This window comes from Brienomyrus brachyistius, chromosome 1 (genome assembly GCF_023856365.1).
Source record: "Brienomyrus brachyistius isolate T26 chromosome 1, BBRACH_0.4, whole genome shotgun sequence".
Taxonomy (NCBI): domain Eukaryota; kingdom Metazoa; phylum Chordata; class Actinopteri; order Osteoglossiformes; family Mormyridae; genus Brienomyrus; species Brienomyrus brachyistius.
The window spans coordinates 15,093,323-15,113,604 of NC_064533.1; the positions used below are offsets into that span (position 1 = coordinate 15,093,323).

Genomic DNA, 20,282 nt, shown 5'->3' on the forward strand with positions numbered 1-20,282 from the left:
TTTCTAAAAAGTTCAAAAGTTCATGTTTGTTATATATTTCAGTTTGCTGTTGGGAATGAGAACCGCTGGCAATTACTGCTCTGAGCTGCAGTGGGTATGTAAGACCGACCCAGCGCAGCCAATCAGCTTCACGGGCCTTTCCAAACGGAAATGCAGCACCAGTCTCTGGCTCTGAATTTTTACCTCACTGGGCAAAGTCCCGCAATTCTTTGGGTGAACACTGTCTGTAGTCCTGCATACTGAAATACGAGCTGTTCACCAAACCTTGCAATTTCTAACTGCTAGCTATTTGGCTTATTCAACTAAGGGAGCCAAATTTTGATGCGGCGACAGCTCCAGTGTTTCTTTCATAAAGAACCCATTGCTAATTCAAGAAGATCTACTTTAAATGACATCATCAGTATCATGTGACATGATATCTGACACTATGTATCCCCTTTGCAGTTATGAAAGGTATTTATTCATTTTCCAATTCCTCATTCAGTGTGGATGTCTGCAAGCACATATGAATTTCCTGTAAGCAAACAGGAAGTTATTAGATACAGGGGGCTTCAAGCACTCGAAAATCTCCGGACACTGAACTGTTTGAGATAAGGTGCAGAGACGCTGTCTGGTAGGGGATCCCAGTTAGAAAACAAGGCAGGAAGGGGTTCGTTGAGCCGCTCCTATATGTACAGCCGCGCCGCCATGCATGGGGAGAACACACCTTCTGCGGGCATTTCTGATCAAGCGTGAATGAGGGAACATAAGAGAGCAATGCTTGGACTGACTTTCAGTACACCTTCTGGAAGATTAATAAGCCCTGTGGGCCGACACGAGCGGTGGGGGTGGGTGCGCCATACTCACGTCATCAGTGTCTTTGACCCGAAGGATCTGTTCCCTCAGGTCCTGCAGGTCGTTGAAGGTCGATTGTGCCGTTATGGAGTAGACAAGGGCGAAACCTTGCCCGTTTTTCATGTACAGGTCCCTCATGGCTGTGAATTGTTCCTGGATGGAGGCAGGACACCACACACTTTAAAAGACTTACATTATGTATTTACATTACAGACACACTTGGGTGTGACTCAACTCAGACAGACGAGGTGTATTTTGTAGTATTTCAGTTCAATTCAATTTTTATATAGCGCATTTCACAACAATGTTGCCCCAAGGCACTTTACATGGGTGCATTGTGATCAAAGTTGGGTAATTCAGGTCCAGAGAGTAAAAGTCCAGACCAAGATTTTGTTTCAACCAACCAATTGAGCATAAAGAGTCAGTCACACAGTACTCAACTGGTAGGTTGAAACAAAATCCCGGTCTGGACTTTTACTCTCTGGTTGGAAGAAAAGGCAAAGAAATGAAAGATATAATGCAACAACTGTATTGCGTTAGTCTCATTAGCTCATTATAAGTTAACATTCATTTCATTACTATACTCAATACTTTCAGCAGCACCTCATAAGCCCCATGTGATGAGGAATCTGCACGTGATTCGTCCATCCATCACACAAGACTCAATTTCCTTTCCCTCACAGACGACTTGGGCGTCTAGGTCTAGCGCTGCTTCCCTGAAGATCCCCCCCAATTCCCAACATCCCCAGGCTTGGAGATGGGGTCCTACCCAGAGCGTCACGGTGACACACCGGGGATGAAACAGAGGCCGACCACGCAGACCTGCCATCACAGTGATGGACTGTGTCTGACACCAACCCGCTTCGGCTCGCAGAATGTAATGGGATACATTTGAGAGGAAGCAGAAACGTGACGCAACACAAATGGCAGCCTGCAGCTCCCCCCAACATAACAAGGCCACAGATCTCTCAAATCAGATCTAAATAAAGATTTAATATTTGGAACAATGCAGGGAGGCTTGTGACAGCTTCAGAACTCATGTCTATAATAAAAGGCCCAAAACAAAGTTCTAGGCGATTACTGCTGAAGCACAATTCTGTATAAAAAGGTCTTCACTTGTCACTAAACCCCCCTTTCAAGATCATCTAATATGGGGAAAATCTTAATTCTGCATGGCGACCGCAAAAGCGGCAGAAAAGCAAGGCGGCGGATTATCCGAATAGCACCGCCTCCCCAGACTAGCATCAGGTTGACTGTAGCTCATTAAAGGCGGAGACAGATTAACTGCCGACCTGTGGCATGTGGAATGATGGGGTGCTCTCCCTTTCAGTGGGTGTATATAACCGTTGTCGTGGGATACAGAGATGTGCCCCCCTGCTCGGTGGGGCCATGCCCAGCCTGTGACGCACCATACTGTTGCTGTTGACAAGCCTTGTTCTCCAGAACAAACAGGTTAAGAGCAGGTCGGACCCCAGGAATGATTAACAGCTCTGAATGAGAGCTGTGTGTTTAGGGGGGGGGGGGCAGAATTCCACCACTCGAGTCTCTCTCACCATCTCCCCACCCCCCCATGGTGTCACGCACAGCGAAAGCAGCTTCAGGCCTTGACTGGTGGCTCTGCTCGCTTCCAGCCAGCTGTGGCACAGGAAGTGAGGGGCTCTCCCCTGGCGACTGAAGCCGGAGGCAGCACGTTTCCCCTTCCGTTACCCCCCCACCCCCCCCACCCCCCATCCTCACACGTACCGTCCCTGCCGTGTCCAGGATCTCCAGCATGCACTGCTGTCCGTCCACTTCCACTTGCTGCAGAGAAAACGAACACAAGCCATTAGCCACACGCAGTGGCAGAGGGACCTCGCCAACTCCTTACATTCACTCAGTAAACCCACAGACATCCACCACGTCATACTTGACCACAGATGATTTCCCAGTAAGGACTGCACAAGGGGCGGGGCCTATACCAGAACAGGCGGGGCCTATACCAGAACGGGCTGGGCCTATACTAGAGGGGGAGGAGGCTGTGCTGGGTCCGACACTGGATGGCGCGAGGTCTGCATGAGGCATTGCGGCTGAGAGATAATCCCACTTTCTTCACACTAAGGGTATCTCCAGTCAGTACCTCTAATTACATTACAGAACTATTTAGGGCACCATAATTATATAATGACTCGCAATAATTCACCACCAACGCTATTTATTAATCATAATACACATATTACACAGCAGGGAACATAGGTGGAGGGAGACACAGCAGCATCCGAGCCCTTGTTTCCGTGATGAGTTGGATTGCTGTCTGGGGTCTCCCCGCCCTGACAAACTTTAATGCTCCCCCTGCTGTGCTCCGTAACTATGGTAACAGAAGGGAGACAGCCCAGAATGCAGTGTCAGTGCAGTGGTTGGGGGGGGGGGGGGGGGATAGCTGCCAGTTATGTGGGGCTGGCTTACCTTTCTGTAAGAGTCTTCTATTGTAGGGTCATACTTTTCAACAAATATCCCCTGAACAAACTGTACAGTCTGTAAATAAAAGGAAAAAATAATTAGCGATAGGAAGGCAAAAGGAGAGAAACCCTCACAGGTAAGGATCTCATACGGACCAATTACTCTTAAAAGTTCAACTTCTGGCCATTTTCTCCTGTAACGAACTTCAAGAATCAGTCAAGGCAAAACTTTTCCAAAGAAGTCAGTGATAAAATCTGCACCTCCTGAACGCCATCTTCAGAGAAGTTACAGGTCAGAGAACAACCCGATAAAAGCTGAACACAAAAAGGAGACAGACAAACCTCAAATCATGCTGGTGGCACCGACAGGTGGAACTGGACCACGCTGCACCATCTGACCAAATTCAGTAAACCCCCCCCTACAAGTACCAACAGGGACAGCTAACAGCAGCGGTTAAGGAGAAACCTCAAAACAGAAAATAAAGATGCTCTAATAAACCTCCTGTCTAGGGTGTTCTGAGGTCACTTGTGGCGCTTTTCTACTGGCATAGAGGACTGGTTCCAGCTCGCTTCGGTTTTCCACTGCAGACGGGTTGGCTCGGTAAAGGGGTTTCCAAGTTTGGTGAGCAACAGCGACGTAAAACCATAGAGACTCTTACCTACTGTTTACATGGTGTGCATCATGATTTACTTTGTGCTAATGTCCTAGCATATCAGAATCGCTGTGTTATGTTAGCATCAAAAACTAGCGGAATTAGCATGCCCTTGTGTAAATTTGCAGCATGAATCCATTCCGTTAAGCTGTGCTATAGTATTTTAAGTAGGGGGGGGTTCAAGTTCCAAGTTATCAGAAATGCATCAATACATCGTGTTGTGCGATACTATTGATAACGAATAAAATGTAGAAAGTAACCTTTTTTACTTTAGATAACCCATGTTCGGAACACATATCTCATTTCGACCAATCACATGGTGGTGATGCAATCAGCAGGGATTGGCCATGCTTTTGGTGCTGCTAGCAAGCAGGTCCATGTCAGCGCGGGCAACAGCTCGCATACTTCACAATGGAAAACTGCCAGTTTGCAGTACGGCTTGGTTCTTGGTGGCAGTGGAAAAGCGCCATTGGTGTGAAAATGTGTAATACACATATTCTAACTGCTGAGGGGAGAGACTATTAAAACAGGGCTTTACTGTCAGGGCAGTGTAGCTGGCGACCTCTGAAGAGTGTCAAAGACACCACCTGGTACCAGTGCAAACACAGACCCAGCAGGGTGACATGGAGGTTAAGTTTGAGGAGGCACTGGGAGCCTGCAGAGACAGTGAGCCTCCACTGTTGCCTCTCTATGGCTGTGACAACGAACCTCTCAGAACGATCCTGCTCAAATGATTTAAAGACAAAGGGTTGGGTCCTGTGCTTGGTGTCCATGTTTGACTAGAACCTCCTACCGACAGTACTCCCACATAAATATCCTCCAGAAGTTAAAACTGATTAAAATTAATTGATTGGGAAACACTTGTTTACGTTTCATACTCCCTGTTGAGGAAGGGAAAGGAAAACAAACACACAAAACTTGGGGAACTCGGCCTGTGAAGAGCTTGTAATTTTTTTTGTTTGACGTTGCCCTCAGAGAGCAACAATAGACTGCGAAGACTGCAACTTAGCTTGAAAGGCTGCCATCAACTCAGAGTTAATTTAACTAATTATGCACGTGATTTAGAGTTTTACGCCGTGCAATGCTGTCCACACAGCACAACCTAAAATCCATATTGACAGATCATCGTGGGGCATGTTGGTCAAGAGATCTGCATAGTCATCAGATGTGCACATTCTCCATACAGGAAACTATAACTAACTTTCTTTCCATCAAACTATTCTATGTGATGTGGGTGGTGGGGCCACCATGTCCCATCCAGGCCCTGCAGCAGGCCCACAATGCTTGGGGGTGCAGAAGGAGAACTAATAAGCTGCATCCACACCCTGCTTTCCCATCAGCTAATGTCAAGTTCACACCATACGACTGTCAAAGTTGTCAGGTGGCTCTTTTGTTCACGTTACACAACTTGATGTGTAAAATTGGGGCTCTTGAAATCGATGTAGTTTACACACTCCGTGACTGATCAGTGATTGGAGGTTGAACCCTGATGAGTCCGTCTAGTCTCCAAACTGGGTTTTGTCACAAAAACAAATGTGACAAGTCACACGGGGAAATGACAATTCTCCCATTAGTGTCACTGCACTACAGAGTGTTCACACATTTTAATCATCAAATGACAACATATAATCTACATTTACAAACACGCCGCAAATTATAGGACATATTACATACATCAGGTCTTTAGTGATCTGACATGCATAATCGTTTATTGAATATCCCTTCCCTGATCACTAAGAACAGTCAAACAAATTCAACTGTTTATGCCTTTTTAAGCACCTCTCCCAGGTTTCCCCTCACCCTATGTTTGCACTCTCATTGACTAACTTTTTTGTCATTCTGTCATTCACTGACAGACACAGTCGGGGTCACAACACTTTCTACATTGTAGAATTTGGAATAGCCAACAGGTTGAGATATTTAGCCTGTTAGGTATCTGATGGGCATCAGACACACTGGCGACTGACGGGTTACGTTTTTGAACAGCTCACAGATTGCAACCGAGCGACAGTTTGCCAGTGCCGAGCAAGCATCTATTTGCCTCTGATCTGGGGCAATTGCTGGCCATCTCCAAAAACCATTGGCGAGTGGAAAAATCGGAGGGGGTTAAAATCATGTAGCGTGAACTTAGAATAAGGCCAACACCGGTCAATAATTCAACTCACACAATGGCCAGTGAGAAAAGGCTGGGTTGGCAGGGAAACACTTCAATCTTTAAAAAGCAGCCTCAGTGTGACAGCTGCTTCATAGTCAAAACCAGATATAGATTTTCAGAGCATCTGAAAGGAGGCTGTGATAGGCATTCTGCATTAATGCACATGACTGAAGATCCATCCGAATTCTGCGCCATGGCATTAATGAAGAGGTCTGGAAGTACAGCCAGATGTCATCATAATACCCTTATCTTCTGAAACGCATAGCACCTGTGAACCAGAAACACAGAACAAACAAGCCATTGTCTGTCGTCTACCTGCACCTTCTGAGTCAGCGCACACACCATAAACCTGCACAACAGTCTTTCAAGAGCTATAGCTGCACTCTAACATAAAGTGAGAAGCTAACCAATCAGGCTACTTTATCCAGTCTCTCCCCATCTCAAAGAAATCTGGGTTCTTTGCTTTAAGCTGAATTTTCACAGCTCCCCCATGTTTGTCAGCTTGAATCTTAGGTGAGGGAACAAAAGCATGATAATTAAAATGTTCAAGGGCTGATGAGAGGGACAGATCAAAGGAAGCAGTAACTCCATGCAAAACAGCTGTTTTCATGACATAAGTGGAGCTTAGAATTCTGTAGGAGGTCCTGAAGGCACCAACCAGCATGAGCAGACTGTCTGCCTGCCTAAAATGGACACTGACACAGACAGTTCATAAATATAACCATCATTGTGGGGACTCTATTCATTTCTATGGGCATAATTCTAATACAGAACTATATTCCTAACTCATATCCAGGCCTACCCTTAACTATAAATCAAATAAAATACAACGCTTGGTTATTTTAGTTTTTGATTGCATTTGCAGAATTTTATTAAATTGCGGTTTATATTGTGGTGACCTGAAAAATATCACCACAAGCAAAGTAGTAACAGGTTTTAACACACTGGGGGGACATTTGATCCCCACGCACGCGCGCACACACACGCACAGCTCTTCAGCACCAAGGCTGCAGTGCTGATGTCCAAGCCTGAGCTCCATGGCCATCTGCTAGTGGCTGGAGGTCACACAGGACTGAGCGTGTCGAGACACACCTGGGGCGGGGCGCAGGGGACAGAAACAAACTGAAGGACAGTGCCGCCAGTGACGCTTCCAAAGCCCGGACCGTAGGCCTGCCAACAGCGGCAGTATACAAGTAAGAAAACGGAAGGGAGACTGGCACAAAGGTCACTGGCGTTTAACATTATTTTTGATCACTCAGCATAACATCTCAAACAGTAATCAGCTTAGTCCCTTTTACAAAGCAGTGCATGCACTCTGATCCACACACACATACAGGTGAGGCCCCATCGACACCCAGAAATAAAGTTGCACGCCCCTGCAGCGTGAATATATGCAAACATACATTCAAGCATATGGGCGATGCACACTGTTCCATCTAGCAGATAAGAGATTTCAGGAAAAAGCTAAGGAAAAAAAGAGAGAACCTTCATCGGCTTAGCAGTTCAGTCTGCCTGGATGAGCGGAGTCGTGGGTTCAGAACAATGCTTGGGGGGGGGGGGGGGGGGGCAGCTGTCCAGTGCTCAGTCAGGGCTCCTGCCCATTTGCCCATTTGACGGACTCCACATGGGAACCCCATACCGCCCTGGGCACAGTCCATAATGGGATCCATGTGTGCAAGAACACTGCACTGCTTCCCAGGAGCTCCTGATTGACGCCCCTGCTGGTTAGGGAGCAGAACTGCACCTCAAGCAAGCAGATGAGCTGCGGTTTGATTAAGAGCCAAAGCACGTGCTTCATCCCCCTGCATCTTCATAGACAAGCCTGGGCAATTTCTTTGTGTCACTTGCCTAGAGCAAGAAACAAACAAAAAAACTCAGAAGGGTGGCTTCCGGGGCTGCGCCAGCAGAAAGGTGCAAAAAGGCTGAAAATGCAAACCTCTGGGACGCTACAGGAGGCGACCAGCAAGGCTGCTGAAGCTGCCGGCCGGTTCTGGGCTCAAGGCAGATAGAGAACAGGCTGTTCACTAGACCACAGCTGAACGTTTACTCAGGGTTATTATATATTGGAGATCTGCGATTCTTCACCCTTTCTGGCCCCTGATTTCCATAGCGAGCATTTTGTTAACCCACCGCTGCTGGATGTGTTCTCCGGGCCACGTCCCAAGCAGGGAAACGCCATCCTTTATGGAGCACATGCTCGTGAGTCCCATTTCACCATCCAAGCCTCCCCACCCTCCAATCACGAATCAGCGTTTTAATCCTCAAAGTCACATTAGGCAATTAAAACAAATCAATTTAATTACCGAAACTACGGTATGTTTCCAATCCCAGTACAGCTCACTTCCAATTTATGACTTCAGTTGTTGAAGCCACTTGGCGCTGACGTCTCTGCCTGCTTAGGAAAGCCAAGTTCCTGACTGAAGTAGTGGGGGTGGGGATGCATCATTTAAACAGATAATTACCTTTTCCACCAACTATTAATGCTGCCGATTTTCCCCTGCCTCCAAAGCCACAGTCACCAAGAGGGCTGGAATTTCAAGTCAGGCCTGTCACACACACACACACACACACACACACACACACACACACACACACACACGCCTCACAGGAGTCAAACAGTGACAATCACTCATAAATGAAGAGTAAGTATTTCCATCACCGAGTGCACAACAAACATCTGAAACTCCACACATACATCGGAAAGAAAAGCACCAGCCTCTTAAAATGCAAATTAGCTTGTACTGGATCACCACTTTATTATTTTAGCAGCAGTGTCTGTACTATAACTATCATATCATTCATATTAAGCCCCTTCAGGGTGGCAGGAAAACATTGCTGAGAATAATATTCACCCAAAATTAATTTCCTGGCATTTTCATTTAATTTGCTAGTTCCTTCCGGAAAACCTGTTTAGTATCATAGATTAGAAGCTGAGGTTTACAGTTTGGATGCAGTGCATTTTCATGCACATACAAGCAAACCGCCTGCAGTTACTCACACTTGACCTAACACTGGTGTGGCCAGGACTGAACTGTACAGAATCCCATAAAGTTTTGCAGTAATAACTAGCAATTAGTGTTGCTCTTTGGACATACTGGGCACTTCTAGGCATGACACAAGGACCAACCAAACAAGAATCACCAGGGAGACATCTGCTAAGCAAAAGGTCACCAAAACCTAGGAAGCACCAACCTCAAAAGCTAGCCATGCAGCTTGGGGCAGTTCACACTCACTCTCTAAAGCTTCACGCCTCTATTGCTGTCAGCCAGAGCGGTACAACAAGCCCTCAGCGGGACACCATACATGCAGGGCACCCAGCTCTGCTTCCCCATTATGCACTGCAGGCAGCTGCTGCTAATTAACTGGAGCCAGAGCTGTAGGACGAGAGCAGCTCACAGGCTGAGGCGTGAACTACCTGCCACATTCGCAACCTCGTGCTCTGTGAGGATCGCTCTGTTACTGAGCAACTCAGGGGAGGGGGGAGTGGACCTCATCACAGCCATTCAGTCTGCAATGGCTCCACCCCCTTGAGCAAAGAAAACAGAAAACAAGGCTCTGTGCATTGAGAGACCCCACCTACCAGTTTGTTAGCCCTGGGTATTAAACGATTATGTGGCTGAGAAGCTGACACCTCAGACCAAAACACACGCAATGCTGTCAGGGCACGGAGCTAATGGGCGCTAAGCAGAGCCTCCACAAAGATGGCCTCTTTGACCAAGACATCCCTGCATGTCCTCACTCTGCTGCGCACAGAAGCACCACCCACCAACAGGGACCACACTACCCCATTGGTAGGCCTTATGAAACGGCCAATAGAGTTATCCCTATAAATTGGCACTAAACCTGTCCAGGAAAGGCGGCAGGCCATCGTGGGCTGCGGTCCGTGAATGTGGCTCGTAAGGGGCGGCAGCAGCCATGTTTGTTAAAGTGACAGGGCAGAGACCACTTTATGTTGAGCAGACATGAGTATGGAGTGGGGACGTGGTGCCCTAGGGAGGAGACACTGGGGGCAGCCCGACCCCGTCAACGCTGTGACACACGAGCGGTGGCTTCTCCCAGACCAGCTGCCCCAGAGGGCTCGAAGTCGTACGAAAAAAGGCACACGCCACTGAACGCTCCTACCTTCTGCTGTAGGTGCAGTGCTGCTGGGGTCATACAGCAAGAGGCGCATCGCTAACCCCTCCCAAACTAAGGGGCTGCAGAGAAGTGGTTAGGCAGACTTACCAAAGCCGATTTGCCGACACCTCCCGAACCGAGGACGACTAACTTGTATTCACGCATCGTGCAGAGCTTCCGGAATCAGCCTGTATGGAGATAAACATGGCAGGATTTGAGCAATAAACATAACCAGCGGTACGAAGTAAAAAGGCAAAGCATAAAAACAGCACAGAACGAATAAGCATTGATATGGTCTTTGTGTCCCCAGCATTCAGTCAGGTTACATTAGACAAGCATACACTGGAGCACAAAGGTGAAACAAACAGAATCCCTTAAAAAAGGAGAGATCGCCAACTCTGACGGATAATGGCAATGCCATTATCAATTACCATTATCAATTACCAATGCTACCCATGGCTCAGGATCCATTTACACCAGCACGGAGTGGACAGGGCGGGAAAGCAACACGAGCAGCCCCATACAAATCCCCTCCGCATAGCCTAGCCCATGAGACTGAGTATATATGTACATGTACAGCTGAGATGAACTACGGTTACAGCTCGACTACGCCATGTAAAATCGGACTACTGTCCTTGTCCCAATATACATGCATGGGAGGCTAATCGATATACATCTTTAATTCAGTACAAAACACACCGCCTCAGGTTGTGATGTCGTTCAGAGCTGGTACCAGTTTTTACGCCAGTGGAAAACAAAACCCTTGAAGTACCGTACTTTTGTATGTGTACATTACGTACATGCTGTGCGGTGAACTTTTTTTTGTAAAAAAAAAAAAAAAACACTTTTCCTTGTAGCTGGAGAGCACCAACAATGCGACCTCTGCTATGCTCTATACTTCTTCCAGGTCAAAGCCCAGGGGAGGGAATTGCATAGCATGTGCAGAGCGTGTAGTTCAAGTCTGATTTTACGTATACATGCAGGAGTAAATAGACTGCCAATCGCATTATCTGGGAGGCTTAGTCCAAATGATAGAAATTTGACTTAGTACGAATTCAGTCGGACTAACATGTTCGCATGTAAAGGTCCAGTTTTAGTTGGACTAACGCAACAATTCAATTTTCTTAGTGTGCATGTAAACGTACTGACTGACATCAGGTCAGTGCCACCTCAGGCCAGTGCATGAGAGGAATTTTACCAGAAGGTGACCTCCTACAAGCAAAACATTGGCAGCATTGGGGCAAGCTAGCCTAAATCCAGCAGCAACGCCCCCTGGGGCCGTCCCTGCCGTGGGACACCATGCCTCTCACAGAGGGGGCTTTCCTGCTATTGTTGGGATGGCGGGGGGAGAGAAACGCGGCAGGTTATTTAAAGCCAGATATCATTCGACTGACAAGCAGGAGGGGAAACACCGGAAACAGAAAAGCGACCCTCCCGGAGGACGGCACCATGACAAGCGCATGGGAAGGGGAAAGAGCAGGAGGCAGGCCAATGTCACGAGGCACGGGAGGCAGCCAGACGGGTGTGAGCGGCGAGACCCACGCATCCAATGACAGCCCCGCCAGTCAGGAAGACGGGAGAGCAGCTCACATGCTGCTTATCAGACGCAACCCGCAAATACGTTACTTAAAAACTAGTGATGCACCGATAAGGACATTTCTGGCTGATACCAATAGCAGATTGTCAGTTTTCGAAAACTGACAGATTGTTCGGGAGGTTCTGCTTAAGTTTAAAAGGGACACTTCACCCAAATAAATAAAAAAATTAATTACATTCCAAAAATATGAAAAAGTATTTACTTCTTGGTAAGAAAACGACTCTAGCATACAACAGTCTCGGAACACTATATAACAAACATTTAAAACAGTGAAAGGTTGGAAAAACTAATAGTACCTTTCAAAATAGTTTCACATTTCTGCACTGAATTTTCTTTTGCTATCGCATGCTTATGTGACTGACAGGCTACCTTTATTCAGCAGTACTGCAGCCTTCTTTTTATTGGAATGGGTTTGTTTTCCCAGAAACTTTTCATGCTCTTCACTGTCTCGCCTTAAGGTGAGCAATCAAATTTGAGGTGTTGAAATGCTTATTAGAAGATCCTCCTTGTGAAATGTTAGCAGAGCATTGTTTGCAAAACGTTTAACGTGCACTTTTAACGACATCAAAACAATTCCACGCAGCAGACATTATTCCGTTTAGTAGACGGGTATGCAAAGCAATAAGGGTCACCATTTTTAAAGGGATTTAAATCGGCAGTAAATACTGGCTCATTTTTAACCATCGGCTGATGGCGATTGTTGCTGTATCGGCTGGCCGATACAAATCGGTGCATCGCAACGCGCCGAGACCACACATAAAGCCTTCTGGCTCAACCGGTTGAACATGTACAGCTACACAGAAAAAGAAAATTACTGCAAATGACACACAGATGGCTGCACGAGTCAAATGAACTCCAAAATATCCTATATAATAACCTGTTAGGATAGGTTCTGTGGAACACTGACCTGTTCCACACGACGTCCCTTCCAGCAGAAACTTGGCAGTAACCCCGAGACGTTACACAGCTGTGTGCTCAGTCCCTGCTGCTTCACGGTGAGAAACCTTCCTGTCACTCGGGACACTCCCACACCACGGTTAGTCAGCTGACCATTAAGATACTGAGGGGGCATACCGGACCGCACAGCCGCACGCCAACTGCATGCTTCGCGTCTGCTACACTCTGCGGCCCTCAGTACACAGACCGGAGGGCGTTCTCTCACAGGATGCTGCAGGCGTGGACCCCACCCATCCTGCTCCGAGGGCTTCTAGTATAAAATCGAAGACACCCGGAAACTTGCCAAAAATACGGCAGTCGTGCAGCTGAGGGGCAGCAGCGCAGGGTCTTGCATCAGGAACTGCACAGATAGATGGAGGCGAGTGCTGGCTCAGAGGCCTGGGGGCTGGCATGTTGCTCTTCGCCTGCAACTGAAAAACGGAAGCCTGGTTTCTCCAAATCACCAGGCTGCAGCTGCGCCGATCCTGGAGCTCTAGGGCTCAGCAATGCCAAAAAAAGACCCACCGGAAATTAAACCATAACTATTAACCAAAAAGGGCCTCTTTCGGACAGCGTGTGTAAGGACACCGTGTAAGAGCCACTTCCCACCCAAAAGCCTCCATGGGTGATAGCTGAAGCTTCTTTGTTCCCAGGCCCCCAGTCTTGTCCCAGGCTGGGTTTGGTACAAACGAGTCATTATGGTTCTCCCCGTTTCAGTGAGCTCAGTGCTGAGGGCTGAAGTGGGTAAAACACTGCACACGTAGCTGCTATACAGTCAGACCCTAGCAAGATAATGGTGTAGAGCCACCAAAAGAGCAGAGGCAAACGGTGTACAGCGAAAGCATGACAGGGAACAGCGTGTCATTGACCCATATGGGTGATAATCACCATTAGGCCCCTAACTATACCAGCCAAGAAAATGTTATCTTCTTCTTCTCATGCTCAGTGGCAACTGTTGGCAGATAAAGAGCATCGCTGATGAGAGAGATGATGATAACAGTACGATTGTGTGGAGAGTGAAGGTGAACAGGCGAGCCGGAGTGCCCTGGATACACCGAGCTGCCTGGGAGCCCCACGCCGTCATCAGGACAAGTTAAGCACTGACCTCTGACTTCAGGGGTTTCTGTCTCAGAGGAGTACGCAGAGAACGGGACAAGCGCCCACCGTGCTGAACACCAGGGTGCCAGGGCCACCGGGTAAGAGGGCAGGAAAGCCGCGTGAGCACACTCAGTGGGGGCGGGAGGGGGGCAAGAACATTAGATTGTATGAGGAAGTGAACGGCAACCCTGAAAGGGAAGCACCTCAGAAACCCAAGACTCGCCTAGACCCTCTCAGCGTATCGCATTTCCGGTAATTTCAGTCACTTATCTGGCTGTTTAGCTTTGAAATGAGAGGCTGAGGGACCGGGGCCAGCTTGCTTTTCGATTCTTCAACTACTTCAAGGAGATGAAAGTAAAAATAGATCAGGTTTATAATTCAAGCCACTTCAGACTAATTCTAAAGAAAATACTTAAATCGCACTTCAGACTCAGCGTTAGAAAGGGAAAGTTATAGGCAGCAAAAACAGAGCTTTCACGAGGCTGAAGATTCAGCGCAGTTTCCGAAAGTAAAGATCTGCATCCACACCACTATTATCAGTAGCACTGAAAAAACACTTCTGCGTTCACACTGCTCCGTGTAAAAGGAAAATGAGGTTGTAAGCTACAACACAAATAATTAGCTTTAGCATTCGTGTAATTGTATATATATCGCATAAGAGTGGTTGTTAATGTATATATTTGACATTCTTCATTTGCACATTTAACCAAAGTTTTTCACAATATATTTTTTTTAGAAGAGGTGCACTTTATATTTTATTTGTTAGTTGTAGCTCGAGTGCATGTCATTTGCATATATTTGGTCCAAAATTTTTAATAGTTCTAGAAGTGGCGAAGTATATATTCTGAATCATTTATTTTGACTTGATTAGTAGTAAAGTTCCTTTTTTTATAAAAGCTTGACTGTTGATTAATCTCACACACAACCATGTGTTTAAAAAGTAAATGCACAGATTTTATTTAGCAAGAGCGAAATATCACACTACAGTAGTGTTGCAAACAGAGCCGTACATAAAAGGAACCATGACAGCAACAGCAGAGGGATCTAGAAATTTAGTCACTACACGCCTCACTCTCTTCCTTTGTGCATTCTAATGTTCGATGGCTGAATGTCTTTATCATAATCTAGAGCAGCACTTAAACTTACCAAGGTACAGTCTCATTCTGAGCTTCACAATAGTTGTAAACAGCTTACAATGTACGCAAAATACGACGTAGCTGCATACAAGCAAGCAAAACATCATATGCCAGATAGCAAAAGTTCACGTGGATTACTTGCGTGAAAACAAATGAAAAGCATTCTTCCTCTCCATGAAGAATAAACAATCAAAATGAAGAGAGCTAAATCAGGAAAGGGTCACGAGCTAAGCACGGACCAATCGGAGGTCATTGATGTAGACGTAACATAATGTTTACATTTATGAGCATCTGCAGTAATGTGTTTACAGAAAGATTAATTGTCAGACTGTAGTGTGGACAGAAAGCTAAAATAGGAAGAAACATTTTTGCATCACTAAACAAAAATGTATTAGTGCGAACGTACCCTCAGACTTAAAAAGCCTTCTATAATCCCTAAGAAACCACTGATTAGTGCTAACAGAGAAATTTGATTGGCCAGAAGCTTCCAAAAACCGGGTCTGGAAACCTTGAAAAAATAAAAAGCTGACGCAGGACTGAAAAACTGGGACATACAAAGCTGGCACACTAGAGGAAGACGAGGCACTGAGCAAGCAGGCCATGCTGCTGATGGGGGGGGGGGGGGGGGGGGCTCAGACCTGTTTCCCTACATTGTGCCACAATGCAAATGAAAATGAACACGATGCTGAAACCTTATAGTCTGATTCACGAACCACATTTCATTTTCAGACATTTCTGCCATGTTCCGCTAAAAACAACAGCAAAACCAGACTGAATCCGGGGACTAGGGCATGTCTGATACACAAGGGCTGAATGTTATCCATGCATTTTGTTATGAGCACAGAACAGCATCACATCCAGAAGACACTGCCAGAAATGTGCTTTCTCACCAGCAAAACAGCAAGTCATGGCTCTACTGGAGACCCAAAGCCTGGACGGACAGAAACAGGATCTCCGGGGAGCTCTGGTTCACCAGCCTGGGAGAGGAGTGCAGGGCTAATGTTCCACTGGACCCGCCAACATGGGGCCCGTAAGAATCATCTGACCCTGGGGAAGAACCGCTGAGTTCTGCAAAAAATCTCAAGCTGGCTCTATTGGGCTTTCATGCCACGTGGCTTGGATGAAAGGCTTGGAGCAGAGCTTCAGCGAACCCATAACAGAGCCTAAGGGAGGCCACGGCAGAAAGCACACAGCGTCAGTCTTTGCCTTTTGAGGCAAAGAGGGCAAACACACAGGGGCCTGAGACGACAGTCATACTGCAAATTCAACCAACTGGCCTGCTCTGCAAACTGGTCCAATATTCATCACCCTTTTAAAGGCTGGTTAAATTCATTACTCACTTTGGGGATTAAAGGACAAGATAGCAGAACATGCTAAAGCATCTACCATTGAAGTATAACTTACGCATGAAAATATTCTGCAAGGCTAAAAAGTCAAAATGGGCCTCCTGACAAGCCACACACAATGTCCAGCTGCACACCATTGACCTGTAGGTGCTGGATGCGAGCATCGAATTAAATAATGCTTTTAGAAACCTACCGAGGGGAGCAGGAAGTAACCTCATGGCAGAGGAATGTGTCGCTTCACAGGTTTAGCTGGAATCTACAGGTGTGCAGGCGACACGGCAGGAGCGAAAATACCAGTGTGTGTCACGCGACGCCCGGCTAATCAGCACACGCTTTCATTATGAATCCAAACTGAACAGCACACCTGCACTCACCTGGGGCTGGGGTGGTGACACGAGGGAAAGGGGGCACAAGTTTTAGCACAACAGAGGAAGAGACCATGCAGAGTGATTACCCTTTATAAAGCCAGAAACGTACCGTGATGTTTTTCAGCGAGTCGCAAACTAGTACTGCCAAAAGCAAACACTGAAGCATTATCTATACATTTTCTCTTCAGACAAGGCTGAATCAATACTTAATCCTGGAGAGTGTCGGGTCCATCGCGAGCATGCAGTTTCAGCTTCCATGTTAGGCACTCACTGCTGCTATCAATTTAGTATGGAGTATCCCTTCCGACAAAAGCAACCGTTACCAATATAGGATCATCCACTTCGCTTGGTCTATTGTGGCCGAACACAGTTTTATAACCCCAAAATGGTGAGTCAGGTCACTAAGTTTTCATACCACCCCCCCCCCTCCGGGACTGACTGGTGAAAAACAGGAGGGTTCACTCATGTCCCAGATTGAGATCAGCGGGCCAGACTTAAGTCAAATGTATAGTTCGTATGTACTAGATGTTAAAAACCAAAGACTGATACTTATGCCAAAAACACAAATTATATCAATTTCTTTGAAAGAAACTAATTATACTAGTTTTATTTCCACATCGAGCTTTTCCTGAGATGCTTAAGGCTTTACTGCTTATTCAAAACGGAAACAGGGAAATCATGAGGTTTGAGACCTTCAATCTCATGCATGGCTTTCTTCAAATCCTCTTGTCTTCATTTCCTTTGGGAAAATGACAAATCGTGGAATGATTTGAAAGCTTCCTCGAAACTGGATGCACTAATCAACTGACTTATCGATAGTTTTAGAACTCGCTGGTGGAAATGATGAGCTTAATACAGAAGCATAAAACGAGGGGATTTTGGTGTGAGAGAACACCACAGCCGTGTTTCCCAATCGGTCCTTGGGGACCCCCCAGAGAGTCCACGTCAACCACAACCATCATTTTTGGGAAGTCTTATGCAATAGAGGACTTTGCAGAATAACCGAAAGCATTACTGCACTAACTAGCCCACAATTCCCTCTGCCATCCACCACAACCTTTGCTGAAGAAGCCTGCCATTATCACCCCTGGTAAACACCCTGTGTGGTAGAAAAGTAACACCCCTCAGGATCAAATGCATTTACTGCATGTTCAGGCTAACAAACATCGATGATTTAATGATTATTTCCAATAAGCTACAGTCCGTTTCAGTGTCATTCAGACACCCAAAACCTGCACCCCCCCCCCTTTGGAAGTACCAATTATGCAGCAGCAACAGCAACAGCAGCAGCAGCAGCAGCAGCTTGGGGGGGGAGGGAGGGCAGTAGGAGGGGCTCGATGGCAGCCCTGATCAGAACAGTCCTACTGTCAGGAAGTCCACCAGAGCCAAGTAGCGCGGGGCCTCTTGTACCCCCCCCAAAACACCATCTGGAGCTATTAACCCTCTCTCACTCTGCAAGGCTGCAGCCCGACATGTCCCCTTTAACGGCAACCTTGCAGGCAGCTGAGCCTCTGGCGGCCCGGGGGGCCGACCCCCAGGTGCAAGGGCAGGATCCAGAGATCCTGGTCACAAATGGCCATGACCATGGAGAGGCTCGGCGGCAGGAGAGGAAAGGAGGGGACCGCTGCTGCATGGGGGCCTGCTGGTATGGCACCGGCCTCAGGGCTTGGCAATGAGGCAATCAGGAGGCCAGGCTGCAGGGAGAGACATTCGACCGCTACAGGTGCCATCCGACCTGATCCAGGCTCTCGATTAAGGCGTCATTATGCAAAATGGCACCCACAGCGTCTCGCACGGCACTGTGCAGATCAAACAGGGAAACACCGGAGCCTGGACAGGATGGAGCTGCATGGAGCCTGCTGCCACAACACCAAGCAAGCCCCCACTGGCCATTCAACAATTCCACAAATTATAACCAATCATTCACTATGCTGGAGGGTTGGGGGAGGGGGGGAATCTCTCAGCGGCGGGGGAGCAGCAACCTGCCAAATACGTGCCAGCAGAAAACCTTACAGTGGCAGTGAGGAATATCATTCCCAGAGATTTTAATTTATAGCTGTTCACTCTGCCCGGGGGTACGGTGGACAATGCAGGAGAGCAGAACAAACGGCTGGAAGACTGTCCAAAATCAGGCCACTTACAGCCGAGTTCCACCTCGACGGGGGTGGTGGCTAACGGATGAGGCTTCGGCTGCCAGTTACCTCATTACAGTCGCCAGGGGAGGGGCACGCTCTGGAATGCCAACGTGACCTATAGGCCTGCCTCCGCCCCCTGCCAAGCTGCCCATCAATTTTTCATGTCTGCCACTGGGAGAGCAAATCAATGGTGAGGCCCTTCCTACTTCCCTTTCCGGACAGAAGCAAAGAGGGCAGGGAGCAGTCAGTGAGACCTGCATGGGGTTCAAATGAGAACAAAATATAGGGGGGGGTGTGGGGAGTGTGTGTAAAAAAAGACAGGACGAGTTTGAGGCTGCAACCCACTCAAACCCTCATTTCTAAGAGATTAGGTGGAATGTTTCAGAGGAAAAAACACATCGGTGATGAAAGCCAACATGAATGTGGGCTGAAAAAGACAAATGATAATGAAATCCCACATAATTACACAATGCATGCACACACACACACACACACACACACACACACACCCATTCTGGCATGTCTATTAGTGCTCGGGGGGGGGGGGGGGGGGGGTTTGGCAGCCAATGGACTGCGGACCCCCAGCGATTTCTCCTCCAGCATCATATTATGAGAGTTTGTTTCCTGTCCTACAGTGTCATCTGGCTTTTATTCACTATTCATTTAATATGTTACCCTAAACTGCGCCACATATGTTACATTCTTGGTTAAGTGCTTTGGGTCAACCATGCTAGGGGAAAGGCGCTAAATTAAAAGACTGTCAGTGCTCTTTGCAGTTTTTGCATGGTGTAGCAAACTCAAACTAACTGTTATAATGTGTGAAATGAAAGTGCTAATCTCTGATCAACAACCTACTACCCGGGATAACTGTCATTCTCTTACTATAATAAATGTAACAACTCAAATCCAAAAATCACCTGCCATTGCTAATAATTATGAGGAAAAATTATTCTGGACCTTTTAATGTGTAGCGGGCAGCTGCAGTTCTGCACAGCAGCTGAACAGCAATTCTGCTACACATCCAGACTGTTCCGCTCAAGTCACCATGTGGTAGGAAATAAGCATTTTTATTCCAAGTCTAAATTGGTTACTTAGTAAAAGGTAGACACACATTAGGCCCAAATGACCCAAGATGTGGAACAGACTATTACTGGGAAACAAAGGAGTTAAAAACCTCTTGGGGCGGTAAGGATAAGCAGCTGTAGACTGTGCAACTGTGTACCGTCACTGCACAGGAATGATCAAAGCCCAGTGCATCTCTGTGTACGAAATAAGTGCAGGTCAAACTGGACAGACCTGCATGTTACATGTCTAAATAGTTATTAAACTGAGAATGTGGAGGAGGACAGGATCTCCACTGCCGTGACAACGTGCAGACTGGATACCATACATTCAGCAGCATCCAAAAGGTGACACTTTTGCAGAGATAAGATCTCAAGTTGGATTTTACACATTAACAGTTCATGCTAAAAG

At 47.0% G+C, this 20,282-nt stretch overlaps 1 protein-coding gene across 2 annotated transcripts in view; it reads right to left on the reverse strand.

Annotated features, from left to right (window-relative positions):
* The window catches only part of LOC125705011 (ras-related protein Rap-1b), a 37,480-nt gene that overhangs the window by 4,133 nt on the left and 13,065 nt on the right, over nucleotides 1-20,282 (reverse strand). Inside the window, exons 1-5 of one of the 2 annotated variants that reach the window (XM_048971313.1) lie at nucleotides 12,698-12,892; nucleotides 10,302-10,381; nucleotides 3,277-3,345; nucleotides 2,578-2,634; nucleotides 847-987 (exon numbers count right to left, since the gene is read on the reverse strand). In XM_048971313.1, coding sequence (XP_048827270.1) covers nucleotides 847-987; nucleotides 2,578-2,634; nucleotides 3,277-3,345; nucleotides 10,302-10,358 — 324 coding nt within the window. In that variant the 5' untranslated portion in view covers nucleotides 10,359-10,381; nucleotides 12,698-12,892. Of the gene's footprint in view, nucleotides 1-846; nucleotides 988-2,577; nucleotides 2,635-3,276; nucleotides 3,346-10,301; nucleotides 10,382-12,697; nucleotides 12,893-20,282 lie in introns of those variants that run through there. The other variant, XM_048971302.1, reaches the window with a different exon arrangement.